The 18969-nt window shown below is 50.5% G+C and overlaps 1 protein-coding gene across 2 annotated transcripts in view; it reads left to right on the forward strand.

Moving 5' to 3' along the window:
• Positions 1-18969, forward strand: part of EXOC3L2 (exocyst complex component 3 like 2) — a 152848-nt gene that overhangs the window by 87493 nt on the left and 46386 nt on the right. Inside the window, exon 1 of one of the 2 annotated variants that reach the window (XM_073642078.1) lies at positions 17870-17988. The exons of the other annotated variant lie outside the window; for it this stretch is intronic. Coding sequence (XP_073498179.1) covers positions 17873-17988 — 116 coding nt within the window. The 5' untranslated portion in view covers positions 17870-17872. Of the gene's footprint in view, positions 1-17869; positions 17989-18969 lie in introns of those variants that run through there. 2 annotated transcript variants of the gene reach the window in all.

The raw sequence follows: 18969 nt of genomic DNA on the forward strand, positions 1-18969 counted from the left end.
AGTCCAGCTGTGTTTAATTAATCTGATAGGACTTGATTTGGAAAGGCACACACCTGTCTATATAAGACCTCACAGCTCACAGTGCATGTCACACCAAATGAGAATCATGAGCTCAAAGGAACTGCCCAAGGAGCTCAGAGACAGAATTGTGGCAAGGCACAGATCTGGCCAAGGTTACAAAAGAATTTTTGCATTACTCAAGGTTCCTACGAGCACAGTGGCCTCCATAATCCTTAAATGGAAGAAGTTTGGGACCACCAGAAGTCTAGCTAGACCTGGCCGTCCAGACAAACTGAGCAATTGTGGGAGAAGAGCCTTTGTGAGAGAGGTAAAAAAAGAACCACAAGATCACTGTGGCTGAGCTCCAGAGATGCAGTAGGGAGATGGGAGAAAGTTCCACAAAGTAACTATCACTGCAGCCCTCCATCAGTCGGGCCTTTATGGCAGAGTGGCTCGACGGAAGCCTCTCCTCAGTGCAAGACATATTAAAGCCCGCATAGAGTTTGCTCAAAAACACATGAAGGACTCCCAGACTATGAGAAATAAGATTCTCTGGTCTGATGAGACGAAGATAGAACTTTTTGGTGATAATTCTAAGCAGTATGTGTGGAAAAAAAACAGGCACCATCACCTGCCAAATACAATCCCAACAGTGAAACATGGTGGTGGCAGCATCATGCTATGGGGGTGTTTTTCAGCTGCAGGGACAGGACAACTGGTTGCAACTGAAGGAAACATGAATGCGGCCAAGTACAGCGATATCCTGCATGAAAACCTCTTCCAGATTGCTCTGGACCTCAGACTTGGCTGAAGGTTCACCTTCCAACAAGACACTGTCCCTAAGCACACAGCTAAAATAACAAAGGAGTGGCTTCAGAACAACTCTGTGACCATTCTTGACTGGCCCAGCCAGAGCCCTGACCTAAACCCAATTGAGCATCTCTGGGGAGACATGAAAATGGCTGCCCACCAACGTTCACCATCCAACCTGACGGAACTGGAGAGGATCTGCAAGGAGGAATGGCAGAGGATCCCCAAATCCAGGTGTGAAAAACTTGTTGCATCATTCCCAAGAAGACTCATGGCTGTACTAGCTCAAAAGGGGGCTTCTACTCAATACTGAGCAAAGGGTCTGAATACTTATGACCATGGGATATTTCAGTTTTTCTTTTTTACTAAATTTGCAAAAATTTCTACATTTCTGTTTTTTTTTCAGTCAAGATGGGGTGCAGGCTATGTGCCCACGATGCAGAAATGCTGCATATTTTTTACGCTTCTCCCTGGCAGGAAAAACGCATGCGGATTTTACATGCGTTTTTCACGCCAGGTAGAAGCGTTTGTGAAGCGTTTTTGCAGCATTTCCGCATGCGGGTTATCAAGCGCTTTTCCAAGCGATTTTAGCATCACTTGGAAAGTGCTTGACAACTTGTTCACACTATATAAATCCAAGCAAACGGCATGGATTTATAGTAGTGTGACCAAGTTAGTTAAAAAAAAAGAATAAGAATGGTAAAAAATAAAAAAATAAAATTTATACTCACCTTCCAATGTCCTCCCGGTGTTTTGTCTGCTCCGTCCGGTCTCTTGCAATGCTTGCGCTGTTGTGAAGGACCTGCGGTGACGTCATTGAGTCATGTGATGGGTCACATGACTCAATGACGTCATGGCAGGTCCTTCACAACAGCGCAAGCATTGCAAGAGACCGGACGCGGCAGAGATAACACCGGGAGGACATCGGAAGGTGAGTATAAATTTTATTTTTTATTTTAAATTCTTTTTTTACAGTTTCTATGGTACCCAGGTCTGAAAGAGAGTCTCCTCTCCTCCAGACTTGGGTACCATCCGCACATTGAAACGCATATAATCCGTGTGCACAAATGTACTGACACGGATTATATGCGTCTCAATGCAAGTCAATGGCGGCGATTAGGCGGCGTGTTCGCAAAATTAATGGACATGCTGCGGATTTTTGAGCGCAGCATAAACGCTGCGGAAAAATCCGCAGCATGGGCATTGACATTGCGGCTTGTCATTGAGGACCATGGGGGGCGGATTACCAAGCGTTTTTGAGGCTTTTATGCTGCGGAAATTCCGCAGCATAAACGCTTGAAAAACGCATAGTGGGCACACAGCCGCAGAGTGGACTTTAATGAGAAAAAAATTAACTTTTTAGAATTTACCAAATGGCTGCAATGAAACAGAGTGAAAAATTTAAAGGGGTCTGAATACTTTCCGTACCCACTGTAGGTGGGGACACAATGGAGAGCATACGGAAGTTGTTATATCTAAAGGCAAATTCAAGTCTGTGATACTCAGGCCTAAATCTGATAATTGTCACAGCATCGAAAGAATCTGATCTAGTGATAATGGGGCAGAGAAAACCACTGCCAGACTCTTCTGTCCTTTCCAAACTCCTGTGTACCTTCCAGACTCCTGTGTCCCCTCCAGATTCCTACGTCCCCTCAATGCTTTTCTGTCCCCTTCAGACTCCTTTATCCCCTCCAGACTCCTTTGTCCTCTCTGGACTCCTCTGCCGCCCTCCAGACTCTTCTGTTCCCTCCAGACTCTTCAGTCCTCTCCAGGCTTCTCTTTCCTCTGAAGAACTCTTCTGTACCCTCATGAATCATCTGTCTTCTCCAGACTCTTCTGTCCTCTCCAGACTCTTCTGTCCTCTCCAGACTCTTCTGTCCTCTCCAGACTCTTCTGTCCCCTCTAGACTGTTCTACGCCTCCAGACTCTTTAGTCCCCTTTAGACTCTTCTGTCCCGTCCAGACTCTTCTTCCCCCTCCAGATTCCCCTGTCTCCTCTAGACTCTTCTGTCCCCTCCAGACTCTTCTGTCCCCTCCAGACTCTTCTGTCCCCTCCAGACTCATCTGTCCTCCCCAGACTTCTCTGTCCCCTCTAGACTCCACTGTCCCCTCCAGACTCCTCTGTCCCCTCTAGACTCTTTTGTCCCCTCCAGACTCTTTTGTCCCCTCCAGACTCTTTTGTCCCCTCCAGACTCTTTTGTCCCCTCCAGACTCATCTGTCCCCTCTAGACTCCACTGTCCCCTCCAGACTCCTCTGTCCCCTCCAGACTCATCTGTCCCCTCCAGACTCATCTGTCCCCCCCAGACTCATCTGTCCCCCCCAGACTCATCTGTCCCCTCCAGACTCCTCTGTCCCCTCCAGACTCCTCTGTCCCCTCCAGACTCCTCTGTCCCCTCCAGACTCTTCTGTCCCCTCCAGATTCCTCTGTCCTCCTCCAGACTCCTTTGTTCCTCCACAGTTTGGTTTGCAACGAGTGGGATAGTACCGAAGATGGATGGTTTTAACTTTTGGTGGATGCTCGAGAAAATTTTTGCATATACTTGTTTAGGAGCTATGGTAGACGGGCAGTAGGTCTGAATGGGAGGTGGTGGATGAGATCAGAAGACAAACCAGATCTTTGTCAAAGAATACAGATCAGAAAACACTTAGCTGCTTACTGTTACCTAAGGGGTCTTGTTGCTGAGGCACAGGGAGGGGTGGGAAGAGTCCTTTGGGAGACTGGGGAGGCTGGAAATTGGCTAGAGAATGAGTGTGATTAGGAAGCTGGGCAGAAAGGCCCCAAAACTAGCTGTCATGAGCAGGATGCAGGCCAAGGAAGATCAGATCGAATGAGGGATGACAGTGGGACCCCTCCCGCCCCCAAAGACGACCTTACCTGGGCAATGTAAGATGACAGCAGGACACCAACCACAGAAGACCATACCTGGGCAGTGGTGGATGACAGTAGGTGAACGGCCACAGAAGACCATACTTGGGCAGTGGTGGATGACAGTAGGATAACGGCCACAGAAGATCAGACCTGGGCAATGATGGATGGCAATGAGAGAACAGCCACAGAAGATCAGACCTGGACAGTGGTGGATGATAGCAGGACAACAGCCACAGAAGACCAGACCTGGGTATGGTGGATGACAGAGGGACAATGGCCACAGAAGACCAAACTTGTGCAGTGGTGGATGATAGCAGGACAACGGCCACAGAAGACCAGACTTGTGAAATGGTGGATGACAGCGGGACAACGGCCACAGAAGACCAGACTTGTACAGTAATGGATGACAGCGGGACAACGGCCATAGAAGACCAGACTTGTACAGTGAAGGATGACAGCGGGACAACGGCCACAGAAGACCAGACTTGAGCAGTGGTGGATGACAGTAGGACAACGGCCACAGAAGACCAGACTTGTGCAGTGGTGGATGACAGCGGGACAACGGCCACAGAAGACCAGACTTGTGCAATGGTGGATGACAGCGGGACAACGGTCACAGAAGACCAGACTTGTACAGTGATGGATGACATCGGGACAACGGCCACAGAAGTGCAGATCTGGGCAGTGGTAGATAAAAGCAGGATGCCAACCACGGAAGATCATACCTGGGCAGTTGTGAATGACTGCGGGACAACAGCCACAGAAGACCAGACTTGAGCAGTGGTGGATGACAGTGGGACAACGGCCACAGAAGACCAGACTTGTGCAGTGGTGGATGACAGCGGGACAACGGCCACAGAAGACCAGACTTGTGCAGTGGTGGATGACAGCGGGACAACGGCCACAGAAGACCAGACTTGAGCAGTGGTGGATGACAGTGGGACAACGGCCACAGAAGACCAGACTTGTGCAGTGGTGGATGACAGCGGAACAACGGCCACAGAAGATCAGACTTGTGCAATGGTGGATGACAACGGGACAATGGCCACAGAAGACCAGACTTGTGCAATGGTGGATGACAGTGGGACAACGGCCACAGAAGAACAGACTTGAGCAGTGGTAGATGACAGTAGGATAACGGCCACAGAAGATCAGACCTGGGCAGTGGTGAATGGCAATGACAGAACAGCCACTGTAGACCAGACCTTGGCAGTGGTGGATGACAGCAGGACAAAGGCCACAGAAGACCAGACCTGGGTATGGTGGATGACAGAGGGACAATGGCCACAGAAGACCAGACTTGAGCAGTGGTGGATGACAGTGGGACAACGGCCACCTAAGACCAGACTTGTGCAGTGGTGGATGACAGCGGGACAAAGGCCACAGAAGACAAGACTTGAGCAGTGGTGGATGACAGTGGGACAACGGCCACAGAAGACCAGACTTGTGCAGTGGTGGATGACAGCGGGACAAAGGCCACAGAAGACCAGACTTGAGCAGTGGTGGATGACAGTGGGACAACGGCCACAGAAGACCAGACTTGTGCAGTGGTGGATGACAGCGGGACAACGGCCACAGAAGACCAGACTTGTGCAGTGGTGGATGACAGCGGGACAACGGCCACAGAAGACCAGACTTGAGCAGTGGTGGATGACAGTGGGACAACGGCCACAGAAGACCAGACTTGTGCAGTGGTGGATGACAGCGGAACAACGGCCACAGAAGATCAGACTTGTGCAATGGTGGATGACAACGGGACAATGGCCACAGAAGACCAGACTTGTGCAATGGTGGATGACAGTGGGACAACGGCCACAGAAGAACAGACTTGAGCAGTGGTAGATGACAGTAGGATAACGGCCACAGAAGATCAGACCTGGGCAGTGGTGAATGGCAATGACAGAACAGCCACTGTAGACCAGACCTTGGCAGTGGTGGATGACAGCAGGACAAAGGCCACAGAAGACCAGACCTGGGTATGGTGGATGACAGAGGGACAATGGCCACAGAAGACCAGACTTGAGCAGTGGTGGATGACAGTGGGACAACGGCCACCTAAGACCAGACTTGTGCAGTGGTGGATGACAGCGGGACAAAGGCCACAGAAGACAAGACTTGAGCAGTGGTGGATGACAGTGGGACAACGGCCACAGAAGACCAGACTTGTGCAGTGGTGGATGACAGCGGGACAAAGGCCACAGAAGACCAGACTTGAGCAGTGGTGGATGACAGTGGGACAACGGCCACCTAAGACCAGACTTGTGCAGTGGTGGATGACAGCGGGACAACGGCCACAGAAGACCAGACTTGTGCAATGGTGGATGACAGTGTGACAACGGCCACAGAAGAACAGACTTGAGCAGTGGTAGATGACAGTGGGACAGCGGCCACAGAAGTGCAGATCTGGGCAGTGGTAGATAAAAGCAGGATGCCAACCACAGAAGATCATACCTGGGCAGTTGTGAATGACAGTTGGATAACGGCCACAGAAGAGCATGTCTAGGATGTAGTGGATGAGGGCGGCCTGCCAGGCATTGGCAGTAACACGATGTCAGGATATGACATGTGACGCGCCCCCGGGGCCGTGGGGTACTCGGCAGCCGGGCCTCTGGTTGCCGGGGGATATCACGGTGGCTGGGATATGGGATTTGGAAAGTTCGTGACGCCACCTGTGGTGTCTTGTGAGGATCACCAGCGCTGCAACAGTCCTCTGAGGCAGATGTTAGGGCAGCTTGTGATGGGACGGCTCCCCACAGGTGGAGCAGGCCTCAGGGCAGCGAAATGATGGAGAGTGGGTTGCGCAGGGCGTTGTAGTGCAGGGAGAACAGTGGCGCCGATGAAAGAATGGACGGAAGCAGTGCAGTGCAGTCATCCAAGATTTTACTCACAATTCTTCAGACAGTCCACAGGTGCACTGTACAGGTGCAGTCCTCCCGCGTCGCACTGCGTTCACCGGGCAGGGGTTCAATCCTTCCTCAGGCGGCTTGGGAGTACCTGGCAGAACCCCACTTTCTTGTGTTCCTATTTTGACCGTTTTCACACTGGTCTTTCTCCCTCCTGCTCTGCGCTGCCCACTCTCAGTCCTGTTCGGGTACTCTGAAGTCCCTCCTGTCCGTCGGAGTTACACAGACTTGCTTGACCCTCAGGGGACTAGGATGCGGCTGCGATCCCTCTGTCTTCTGACAGATGCAGGGCGTACGGGTGCCGTCCTGCACACGCTGTACCCCCTGGGATCCTTTCTTAGAACGGAGCCTACTCCCTGCTCCCCTCCTGGGCCTCTGACACTGGACCCTACTTGTGGAGCAGATCTCCTAATGAGACTCTGCTCCCGGACTGTTCTTCTGAACAGCTCCCTAGAACTCACACTACTACTGAACTGCCACCCTAAGATGGCTTCCCTATTTTATACTCCTACCAAAGTGCTCCCTCTAACTACTTCCTCCACCCACACCCACTACTGGTTCCCCCTACCTTTGGGTTCCCCCCACTCCAGCCAGGGACAGGGCCCAGCAGCTGCGCACATGCATGTTGCCCCTCCAGCCGGCCTGGAGCAGTGTAGTGTTGGATGCAGGTGTTGGGGTTCCGTGCAGTACCCCCATCTTACCTGAGAGAAGGGAGACACCACACCTCTGGGTGAGGTGCAGTACCTCTGTGGCGACTGAACCCTCAGGGGCGCCACAACATGTTCTTCAGTGCAGATGATTCCAGGTCCTGCTGCAGAGAAGATGGGAACCTAAATACTTGATCTTGTCTCAACGTTAGATAATTAAATGCAAATAATAAAACCAAGACTTTGTGTAAAACGCCCAGAGCAGCAAACAGAATCACTGAGGACCTTGTACCTGGATACAACTTTAGTTTGCTCCATTTGTGCCGAATTCACCTTAATGCCCGGGCCACATGTTGTTGATACAGCCAGCTTAGTAATAGCAGTGGAGCTGTTTGTGGGGTCTGGGTTGTTCTGCTGTTTTTCAGGACATTGCAGACTGACATGTGGACCATGATCTGGAAGTTGGGCATTCTGTACAGTGACTCTTGGTTACTGTCTGTGGCTCCTCTTTGTCGAAACATCAGAAGAATTTATTTTTCCAGCTGATGACAATGTCGTAAAGTCTGAGAACAGTAATTAAAGCTGAAGTAATCTGCAAATCAGTACAGATCAGTTGTGCCGCTGCTCAGATAAAAGCTTCAATTAATTGAAAAAATAACTAGATCACATACAAAATACCAGGGAACGTTATTTACTGACCTCTAATAATACACAGCAGCACTACAGAAAATCCACTAACACTGCAGATAATGCACTGACACTGCAGATAACCCACAGGCACTGCACATAATGCAACAATGCTGCAGATAATGCACCGACACTGTAGATAACACTACGACACTGCAGATAACCCACAGGCACTGCACATAATGCAACAATGCTGCAGATAATGCACCGACACTGCAGATAACGCACTGACTGCACATAATGCAACAATGCTGCAGATAGCACACCAACACTGTAGAAAACCTAAAACACTGCTGACATTTTTGGCCTTTGCTTACGCCACTCATGACCACATTCATTTTGTTTGTTTGGACACTGTTACTCTGTCTTGGTTCACGAGGCCAAAATTGAGCAGGATAGAAAGACCCTGTCGCTGCTAGCAGTGAGGCTGATGACAACTATGACAGGAGTTTTCCTGCCCAGGGCAAACGTTCGGCAAGCAAGCAGAGCCGCCATAGTTAGGATTCATCTCTGTTAGCCAATTCCACCATTCGTCACATTGACGACAGTAAGCAATTTGCATATTGTCTGTATACAGGGGTGGATTAAGAGTAGCAAGGGACACACACACACACACACACCTGATGTATCACGTGACATGTCACATGATCCCCTGTGATAGATCATGTGATAGTTCACGTGAAATTAATTTGGCACAATATTAATTATAATAATTTTTTTTAGGCTGTGTGCCCACTATGCGTTTTTTAAGCGTTTCCACAGCAGCAATTCCGCTGCAGAAGCGCTGCGTTTTCGCCGCCATTGACTTGCATTAGAACGCATGGAATCCGCATCCCTGCATCTGTAGATGTGGATAACATGCGTTTCAATGTGCGGATGGTACCCGGATGTGGAGGACGGGAGACTCTCCTCCGGACCCGGGTACCATAGAACCTGTAAAAAAAGAATAAAATAAAAAATAAATATTATACTTACCTTCTGATGGCCCCCCGGTGTCTTTATCCGATGTGTCCTGGCTCGCCGGCAGCTCGCGATGGTCTGAAAAGGACCTGCCGTGACGTCATTTAGTCATGTGACGGGTCACACGACCGCTGACGTCGGCAGGCCATCAGAAGGTAAGTATATATTTATTTTTTACCATTCTTTTAGGATCACACTATATAAATCCATGCCGGTTGCATGGATTTATATAGTGTGACCAAGTTGTCAAGCACTTTCCAAGTGATGCTAAAATAGCTTGTCAACCCGCATGCGGAAATGCAAGTGAAGAACAGAACGCTTCACATCCGCATGTCCCTGGCAGGAAAAACGCATGTACAATCCGCATGTACAATCCACATGCGTTTTTTCTGCCAGGGAGATGCAGAAACGCTCAAAAAAAATCCGGAGTATTTCTGCATCATGGGCACATAGCCTTACATTAATTGTATGACTCAATATTGAGCACACGTAGCCATCTATACACTGCGGGAGGCCGCACGGCGCCATCTATACACAGCAGGAGGCAGCACGCAGCCATCTATACACAGCAGGAGGCCGCACATAGCCATCTATACACAGCAGGAGGCCGCACGTAGCCATCTATACACAGCAGGAGGCCGCACATAGCCATCTATACACAGCAGGAGGTCGCACGTAGCCATCTATACACAGCGGGAGGCTGCACGTAGCCATCTATACACAGCGGGAGGCCGCACGTAGCCATCTATGCACAGCGGGAGGCCGCACGTAGCCATCTATACACAGCGGGAGGCCGCACGGCGCCATCTATACACAGCAGGAGGCCGCACGGCGCCACCTATACAAAGCGGGATGCCGCACGGCGCCATCTATACACAGTGGGAGGCCGCACAGCGCCATCTATGCACAGCAGGGGGCCGCACGGCACCCTCTATACGCAGCGGGAGGTCGCATGGCGCCATCTATACACAGCGGGAGGCCGCACGGCGCCACCTATACACAGCGGGAGGCCGCACAGCGCCATCTATACACAGCGGGAGGCCGCACGGTGCCATCTATACACAGCGGGAGGCCGCACGATGCCATCTATACACAGCAGGGGGCCACACGATGCCATCTATACACAGTGGGAGGCCGCACGGCGCCATCTATACACAGCGGGAGGCCGCACGGTGCCCCCCACCAGAGACAGCAGGAGGCCGCATGGCGCCATCTATACTCAGCAGGAGGCCGCACGCAGTCACGCATGCAGTCATGCACACACACAAACATATACAGACATATACATACACGCATAAACACATTTGAAACACAAAAATACATATAAACAGACATCACACAATGATATCTGCCTGCGCACACACACACACACATGCACACACACACACATACACCACACACACACACACACACACACTCACACTCACTCACACACACAGACACACACACACTCACCATCCCCCGGCTCGGCTTCAGTCCTCCTGCTCTTTTCGGGTGCAGCACTGCAGGCCGCGTGCGCACTGCGTGACGTCACAGCTAGGAGACACGGCCGCGCACAGGGCCGTATCTCCTAGCAGTGACGCGGCCGGGACAGCACAGGGAAGTTAACTGCTGCAGTGCTGGCCCGGCCGAAGAAGAAGCAGCGACCGTGTGCCGCTGCTGGGGGAGCGGTCCGGGGGCGCCACCGCCACTGTCTGCCGGTATGTGCCGCGGCGCCGCACATATAATGAGGGCTATCTGGCCATAGACACCCCGGAGCCCCGGGCCCCTTGGAGGTTCGGGGCCCCGGGCGGTAGCCCAGATTGCCCTCATTATAATCCGCCTATGTCTGTATATGTCCCTACTTAATTGTAAAGTGCTGCGGAATATGTTGGCGCTATATAAATAAAAATTATTATTATTATTATTATTATTTGGTGTCACATGCCGACTAGTTCCTTATTCGTGTCCCTCAATAGAACATAACATATATTTATGTGATTAACGTTTCCTAAATTTCTATGAAAAAAATAGGAAACAAACTATGCATTTTTTTTTATAAATAATAAATAAATTATATTAATAATATACACAATATTGAGAAAAGTACGTGATCCGTACGTCGTAATCACTGAATTCTATTTTTTCCTTCAGTCCAATTGCTCTGCGGTGGAAAACATCTGGCCCTATTACACCCCAGTGTATAATCTCCGGCCCCTCACCCTGGTGTATAATCTCCAGCCCCTCACCCCTAGTGTATAACCTCCGGCCTCTCATCCCCGGTGTATAACCTACAGCACCTCAACCCCCCCCGGTGTATAACCTCTGGCCCATCACCCCTAGTGTATAATCTCCGGCCCCTCACCCCTAGTGTATAATCCCCGGCCCCTCACCCCTAGTGTATAATCTCCGGCACCTCACCCTGGTGTATAACCTCCGGCCCTTCACCCCCGGTGTATAATGATTGCTGAGCCAGCAGGAGCTGCGGCCGTGCTGACAGTGCGCGCTATTAAAGAGAATGACTATTCACTCCTCCCCACGCCCATAGTCCCAGCGTGGAGAAGAGTGAATATCCCCGAAGCTCACCTCGGCATCTGAGGGCACATGGCATTAACATCATGCGCTGCTCAGATGCTGAGATCAGCTGCTGACAGACAGGATGCAGCACTGCAGCAGAGGGGAGGAAGGTGAGTAGAAGTGTTTATTTTTTCATGTGTGCAGTGATGGGGAGCCATGTATACCAGGATAGGGGGCCATGCATACCAGGATTGAGGATGAAGGGGCTATGCATACCAGGATAGGGGATGAGGGGGTCATGCATACCAGGATTGGAGATGAGGGGCTATGCATACCAGGATTGGGTCTGAGGGGGCTATGAATACCAGGATTGGGTGTGAGGGGGCCATGCATACCAGGATTGGGTGTGAGGGGGCCATGCATACCAGTATTGGGTCTGAGGGGGCCATGCATACCAGGATTGGGTGTGAGGGGGCCATGCATACCAGGATTGGGTCTGAGGGGGCCATGCACACCAGGATTGGGTGTGAGGGGGCCATGCATACCAGGATTGGGTCTGAGGGGGCCATGCATACCAGGATTGGGTCTGAGGGGGCCATGCATACCAGGATTGGGTCTGAGGGGGCCATGCATACCAGGATTGGGTGTGAGGGGGCTATGCATACCAGGATTTGGTGTGAGGGGGCCATGCATACCAGGATTGGGTCTGAGGGGGCCATGCACACCAGGATTGGGTCTGAGGGGGCCATGCACACCAGGATTGGGTCTGAGGGGGCCATGCACACCAGGATCCGCTCTGAGGGGGCCATGCACACCAGGATTGGGGATGAGGGGGCCATGCATACCAGGATTGGGGATGAGGGGGTCATGCATACCAGGATTGGGGATGAGAGAGACATGTGACGCGCCCCCTGGGCCGTGGTGTACTCGGTGCCAGGCCAGTCGTTGTTAGAGGAGATGTCACAGTGGCGGTGACCCGGTCCGTGACCCAGGGCAGTCAATCAAAAGGGGATATTTACAGGGGATTTATAGTTTTTATATACAGTTCGTGACGCCACCTGTGGTATGCGGCTAAAGGGAGTCGCCGCTGCGGAGCAGGTCCTCTGGAGCTGGTGTGAATGCAGCAGAGTTGGTTTAGCTCTCCACAGGTAGAGCTTAGCTCCAGGGCAGTGTAAATGTTGCTGCTATGGTGTAGTGCAGAGGATGGTGCAGATAATGATCACAGAGACAGTAAGGTGCAGTCCTCAGGGTTTACTCACGGTTTCTTAGACTTCCAGTTACCAGTACTAGAGTAACTTCCCACTGCGTCCTGTGCTTACTCAGGGAGAGGTTCAGCAAACCCCCAGGTCTCTCTGGAATACGTAACGGGACCCCCTTTTGTGTGTTCCTTCAAGCCGTCTCCCTGCACCTCACACCCAGTGTCTCAGGCCAGTGGCCGCGGACCTTGCCGGTCTTCTCTGTCCCCTGGGTCCTCTATTGCCACCTTTCTGGTGATTAGATGTGGCTTGTGGCTGCAGTACCTGAAATACTGCAGCCTCCGGTTTCCTAGTTGAGGCTTAAAGAACTCTGCTAGTTTAGGGACCGGTCCCCTCTGTGCGACCTGACCCCTCCACCTCCTGGTAGATTCGGGCATACGGGTGGCCTCCAGCACTACCCGTACCCTTGGGGTCCCTTCCACATTCCTGGAGCCTTTCTCCTGCTCCCCTCTCTCTCTTCAGTCTTGGGCCTCTCTGGCTAGGCCTTCCTCCTGAGCAGAGCTCCTACAGAGCTCCTGCTCCTACTACTGTCCTCCTCTGACTGAACTGTCCTTTCAAGATGGCTTCCCTCTTTATACTATTCCTAACAAGTGCTCCCCTGAACTTCTTCCTCCACCCACACCCATTACATGGTTCCCCCTACTTTGGTTCCCCCCACTCCAGGCAGGGACAGGTCTCAGCAGGAAGAGACGCATCTTGCCCCTCCTGCTGGTCTGGAGTAGTATAGTGTTGGATGCAGGTGTTAGGGTCCCGGGCAGTACTCCTTCCTTACCTGAGAGTGAGATATCACACCTCTGGGTGAGATGCAGTACCTCTGTGGCGACTGAACCTGCAGGGGCACCACACATGCATACCAGGATTGGGGATGAGGGGGTCATGCATACCAGGATTGAGGATGAGAGGTCCCTGCATACCAGGATTGGGGATGAAGGGGCCATGCATACCAGGATGGGGATGAGGGGGCCATGCATACCAGGAATGGGGATAAGGGGGCCATGCATACCAAGAATGGGAATGAGGGCGGTCTACTGAATGCCCCTCATTACCAGTGCCCCTCTGACAACTCCTTCTGCCAGGGGAGAAAAAAATGATAAATAGGCGTGGATTGGGGTGTGGCCAGGGGCATGGCCAAAATTTGCCGCGGCGCGCTACGCGCGATACATGATCTTTCCTTCTTTCTTTTCTTCAAAAGTTGGGAGGTATTGTCACTCAAGGTGTGGGAAAGACTTAGTGTAACACAAATGGAAGAGGGAAAGGGAGCCCAGACTCTAGGTAAAGGGGGGAGTGGAGACCTCCTAGGCTGATCTAATATCACCCTGTCTCCACTAACGTCCCTGTATTGGCTCTTCACCAATCGCCACACGCGAGCCTCCCCTGTCTTTCCCTGGCATTTGGCCCTGGCTAGGGAAGGGAGGGGATGAGCGCTAGTCGATACCCACTGACAACTAAAGACAACAAGGGGGAACAAACAAAGGAAGAGAGCTTAGCTTTAGTCGACTTCAGAGAGACGAACACACGTCCTCTTAGCACCAGAGAGTAAGAAGTAATGCACTTGCTTCGAGCCTTCACAAAGGATAATGTGAGTATCACCGGCACCTCCCTATAGCAGACAGCAGGTATTTATACACCCAGGCCAGGGTGTTAATTAACCAGAGGAAGGTAGCTGCTGGGTCCTAGAGAAACAGCCTCTAAGAAGGTGTCTGCAATGCCAAATGTAGAGATCTCCTGCAATCAACTGCAGAGCGACTGTCTGTCACTTCTGACACACCCATTACAGTACCCCCTCCTCTACGAGTGGCCTCGGGACACTCAGGACCGGGTTTCTCAGGATAAGAGGCATGGAATGAACGAACCAACCTGGGAGCGTTCACCTCTGATGCTGAAATGCACATCCTCTCCTCTGGACCATAACCCTTCCAGTGCACCAAGTATTGTAGAGAATGACGTTGGAGACGAGAATCTACAATCCTCGAAATCTGGAACTCCAGATTACCATCAGCCATTGCTGGGGGTGGTGGTAGAGGTGAAGGCTCAAGAGGTTCCACGTACTTTTTTAGTAAGGACCTGTGGAACACGTTGTTGACCTTAAGGGCCTGAGGAAGTTCAAGACGAAATGCGGCTGGGTTAATGACGGCGGTTATTTTATAGGGACCAATAAACCTAGGTCCCAGCTTCCAAGAAGGAACTTTCAATATTATATTCCTGGTAGACAACCACACAAAGTCATTCACATTAAGGTCCGGACTTGGCAAGCGTTTTCTGTCAGCCATACGTTTATACCTGTCTCCCATGATCTTTAAATTACTCAGAACACCCCGCCATACCGAGGAGAGCGACAAAGCAAACCGTTCCTCCTCAGGAACTCCCAAAGCTCCTCCTCCACTAAAGGTACCAAACTGTGGGTGATAATCGTATGCAATGAAGAACGGTGACCTGCCAGTGGATTCTTGTCGAAGATTATTAATGGCAAATTCTGCCTGCGGTAAGTAGGACGTTTAATCCTCCTGATTTTTGGAGACAAAACACCTGAGGTAGGTCTCCAAATTCTGATTTACACGCTCAGTCTGTCTATTCGACTGAGGGTGGAAGGCAGAGGAAAAGGACAGCTGCACCCCCAGTCGAGAACAGAATGCCTTCCAGAGCTTGGAAACAAACTGGGTCCCCCGATCTGACACCACATCGGAGGGAACCCCGTGAAGCTTCACAATCTCATTTATGAACACCTGAGCAAGTGTCTTGGCATTTGGAAATGCAGGTAATGCGACAAAGTGATCCATTTTACTGAACCTATCTACAACCACCAAAAACACTGTTTTGCCTGCAGAAACCGGTAGGTCAGTAATAAAATCCATGGACAAGTGTGTCCATGGCCTACTAGAGATAAGTAGCGGAAGAAGAGTACCAGACGGACGGGTATGCAAAATCTTAGAACGTGCGCAAATACTACAAGCAGCTACGTGTTCAATCACATCCTGATGCAACCTCGGCCACCAAAAACGACGAGAGAGGGGGTCCGCGGTTGACTTACCACCTGGATGCCCAGCAAGCACAGAGTTATGATGTTCCTTAATTTGCGGAGCAGATTAGATGGTACAAATAACCTTCCTGAAGGGCAGGAGGCAGGGGCGTTCCCCTGAGCCTCCGGATACAGTGCCAAAATGACTACCCCCTTCTGTAATATCGGGGAAGGGTTCTCATGCTCACCACCACCAGGGAAGCTCCAGGACAAGGCATCAGCCTTGACATTTTTGACCCCTGGACGAAAAGTGACAACAAAATTGAACCTAGTAATAAAACAGGGACCATCTGGCTTGCCTAGGGTTGAGACATTTAGCTGACAGGAGATATGACAAATTCTTATGGTCAGTAATAACAGCAATAGGATGGACAGCCCCCTCCAATCAATGTCGCCATTCTTCGAACGCCAATTTGATCGCCAAAAGTTCCCTATTACCCACGTCATAATTTATCTCAGCCGAAGACAATTTTTTAGAAAAGAAGCCGCATGGACGCCATTTACCAGGGGACGGACCCCGAGACAACACAGCCATAACCCCGACATCTGACACATCAACTTCCACAATAAAGGGTTGGGAAACATCAGGTTGCCTGCGTATAGGTGCAGTGGCAAAATGATTCTTTAAGGAAGAAAAAGCCTGGAGGGAAGCATCCGATCATTTGGAATCCGTCGCCCATCTACGGAATTCCGAACTGTACGTCTCCACTGACCGATTCCCCTGCTAAAGGCGACATAGCCTAGACTCAGCCTAGGTGACTCGGTCAGGATCATCATAGACGAGGGCCAGAGCCCCGAAAAACCCCTCCACAGACAGGAGACAAACCAAGTCCTGCGGTAAAGAAAACGCCCATAACTGAGGATCGTACTTCAGTAGAGAGATCACAATTCCAACCCGCTGCTCCTCATTTCCGGAGGAGTAAGGATGGAGTTTAAAATACAGTTTGCAGGTCTCCTTGAATACAAAAAAAACTTGTCCCTACCTCCTGAAAATCTGTCCCGGAGGGCAACCTTGGGTTCAGGCTGGACCAGCCTACCTGCAGAGACCCCCACATTAGCGACCTGTGGCCGCTAATGCTGCTGCTGATCCTCACAGTGGAGGTCATTCACCTCCAGGGACAGACTGCGCAGCTGCTCTGCGAGCTCTGCAACTGAACCTATACCCAAGGGAGAAAGGGAAAAAAAAAACACGCCAAAAAACCACGCCCAAAAAACACACACACAAAAAAGAAACCAAAGTGTTAGTTTTTTTTTCCCTTTTTAAAATGTGCTCGGCCGGCGATAGCAATAATGTCACGCAAGGTGTGGGAAAGACGTAGTGCAACACAAATGGAAGAGGGGAAGGGAGCCCAGACTCTAGGGAAATGGGGGAGTGGAGACCTCCTAGGCTGATCTACTATCACCCTGTCTCCACTAACGTCCCTGTAGTCGCTCTTCACCAATCGCCGCACGTGAACCTCGCCATGTCTTTACCTGGTGTTTGGCCCTGGCTAGGGAAGGGAGGGGGATGAGCACTGACCACTAAAAACAACAAGGGGAAACAAACAAGGGAAGATAGCTTAGCTTTTAGTCAACTTCAGAGAGATGAACACCCGTCCTCATAGCTCCAGAGAGGATGAAGTAATGCACTTACGCCGAGCCATCGCAAAGGGTAATGTAAGTATCGCCGGCACCTCCCTCTAGCAGACAGCAGGTATTTATACACCCAGGCCAGGGTGTTAATTAGCCGAGGAAGGTATTCGCTGGGTCGTAGAGAGACAGTCTCTAAGAAGGTGTCTGCAATGCCAAACGTAGAGATCTCCTGCAACTAACTGCAGGGCGACTGTCTGTCATTTCTGACACACCTGTGACAGGTATGCATACAGATCCCTCTTCATCACAACCTGATCCACAGAAATTCTTCTCATCCTGTAGGACACAGAGGTGACAGGCACATAATGACCCAAACAAACCATGGAGGGGTCGGATGGCACCAGGATGCACACGTAAGATAAGACATATCAGACTGAGGGCCCGATGTACAATGAATTCTGGTCGAGAACGGAAAACAATCACTTTCTGTGTTTTCATTTCTAAATGTGTTTTTCATGGCTTCAAATTCCTCTCATTTCCTCCGCGTTGTATTTAAAGATGGCAGCCACCAGGTCAAGAGACCTTGGCATTTCCTTGAGACTGGCCAAGGTTTCCTGTAGATTGGGAGGGGAAAGAGGTGACAGGAATGGGATGGGATGGGGAAGGGAGATTTCCTGTCTCCATTTATATCCCACACACTTGAACACACGCAGGAACAGCCGAGAGATGCAGTAGGATCAGGTCAGGACGTCGGCGGGCTGGTGTCAGCTGGGTGAGTGAGCGTCCATGTATGTTGTGGTGTTGCACACACGGCTCCGCCGACAGCTCTGCCGACATCTTCTGTGTGCGATGCCGGCCGGGGCTTGGCTTCATCTCTGACGCGTTGCGGCCTTATAGTTCTCCAGATCTTTGTGTTGTCTTGTAGGACGAGGTGGGGAAGGCGGTGTACAGACATCACAATAGACAGATACCATCACACAAGTACAAGGGAGCAGAAAAATAACCCGCAGCTCATAGCAATAAATATCTCCAGAAATGGTGACGTAAAATCAGCAAAAACTGCTCAACAGAGGAGGCTGTGCGTGTGAAAGTCATAAATGACACTGCCGGACTATAAGAACCATAAAGTGCTGGGTATACGGCCAGATAAAGGAGCAATGGTAAAAGAGTGAAGAGTAAAATGCAAAGTATAATATAGGGAATAAACAGGGTAAAATGCAGGATGAACGGCCGGGTAGAAGGCATGATACGGAGTGTAACAGAAGGGACATAACGGTATAAAACACGGCATAAATCCGGGTATAATACAGGGTGTAATATAGGGTATAATGGGCAGTATAATACAGGGTGTAATATAGGGTATAATGGGCAGTGTAATACAGGGTGTAATATAGGGTATAATGAGCAGTATAATACAGGGTGTAATATAGGGTATAATGGGCAGTATAATACAGGGTGTAATATAGGGTATAATGGGCAGTATAATACAGGGTGTAATATAGGGTATAATGAGCAGTATAATACAGAGTGTAATATATGGTATAATGGGCAGTATAATACAGGGTGTAATATAGGGTATAATGAGCAGTATAATACAAGGTGTAATATAGGGTATAATGGGCAGTATAATACAGGGTGTAATATAGGGTATAATGGGCAGTATAATACAGGGTGTAATATAGGGTATAATGAGCAGTATAATACAGGGTGTAATATAGGGTATATTGGGCAGTATAATACAGGGTGTAATATA

Source organism: Phyllobates terribilis, unplaced genomic scaffold, assembly GCF_046119375.1.
Source record: "Phyllobates terribilis strain yellow unplaced genomic scaffold, ASM4611937v1 Scaffold_7__3_contigs__length_470593459, whole genome shotgun sequence".
NCBI lineage: Eukaryota > Metazoa > Chordata > Amphibia > Anura > Dendrobatidae > Phyllobates > Phyllobates terribilis.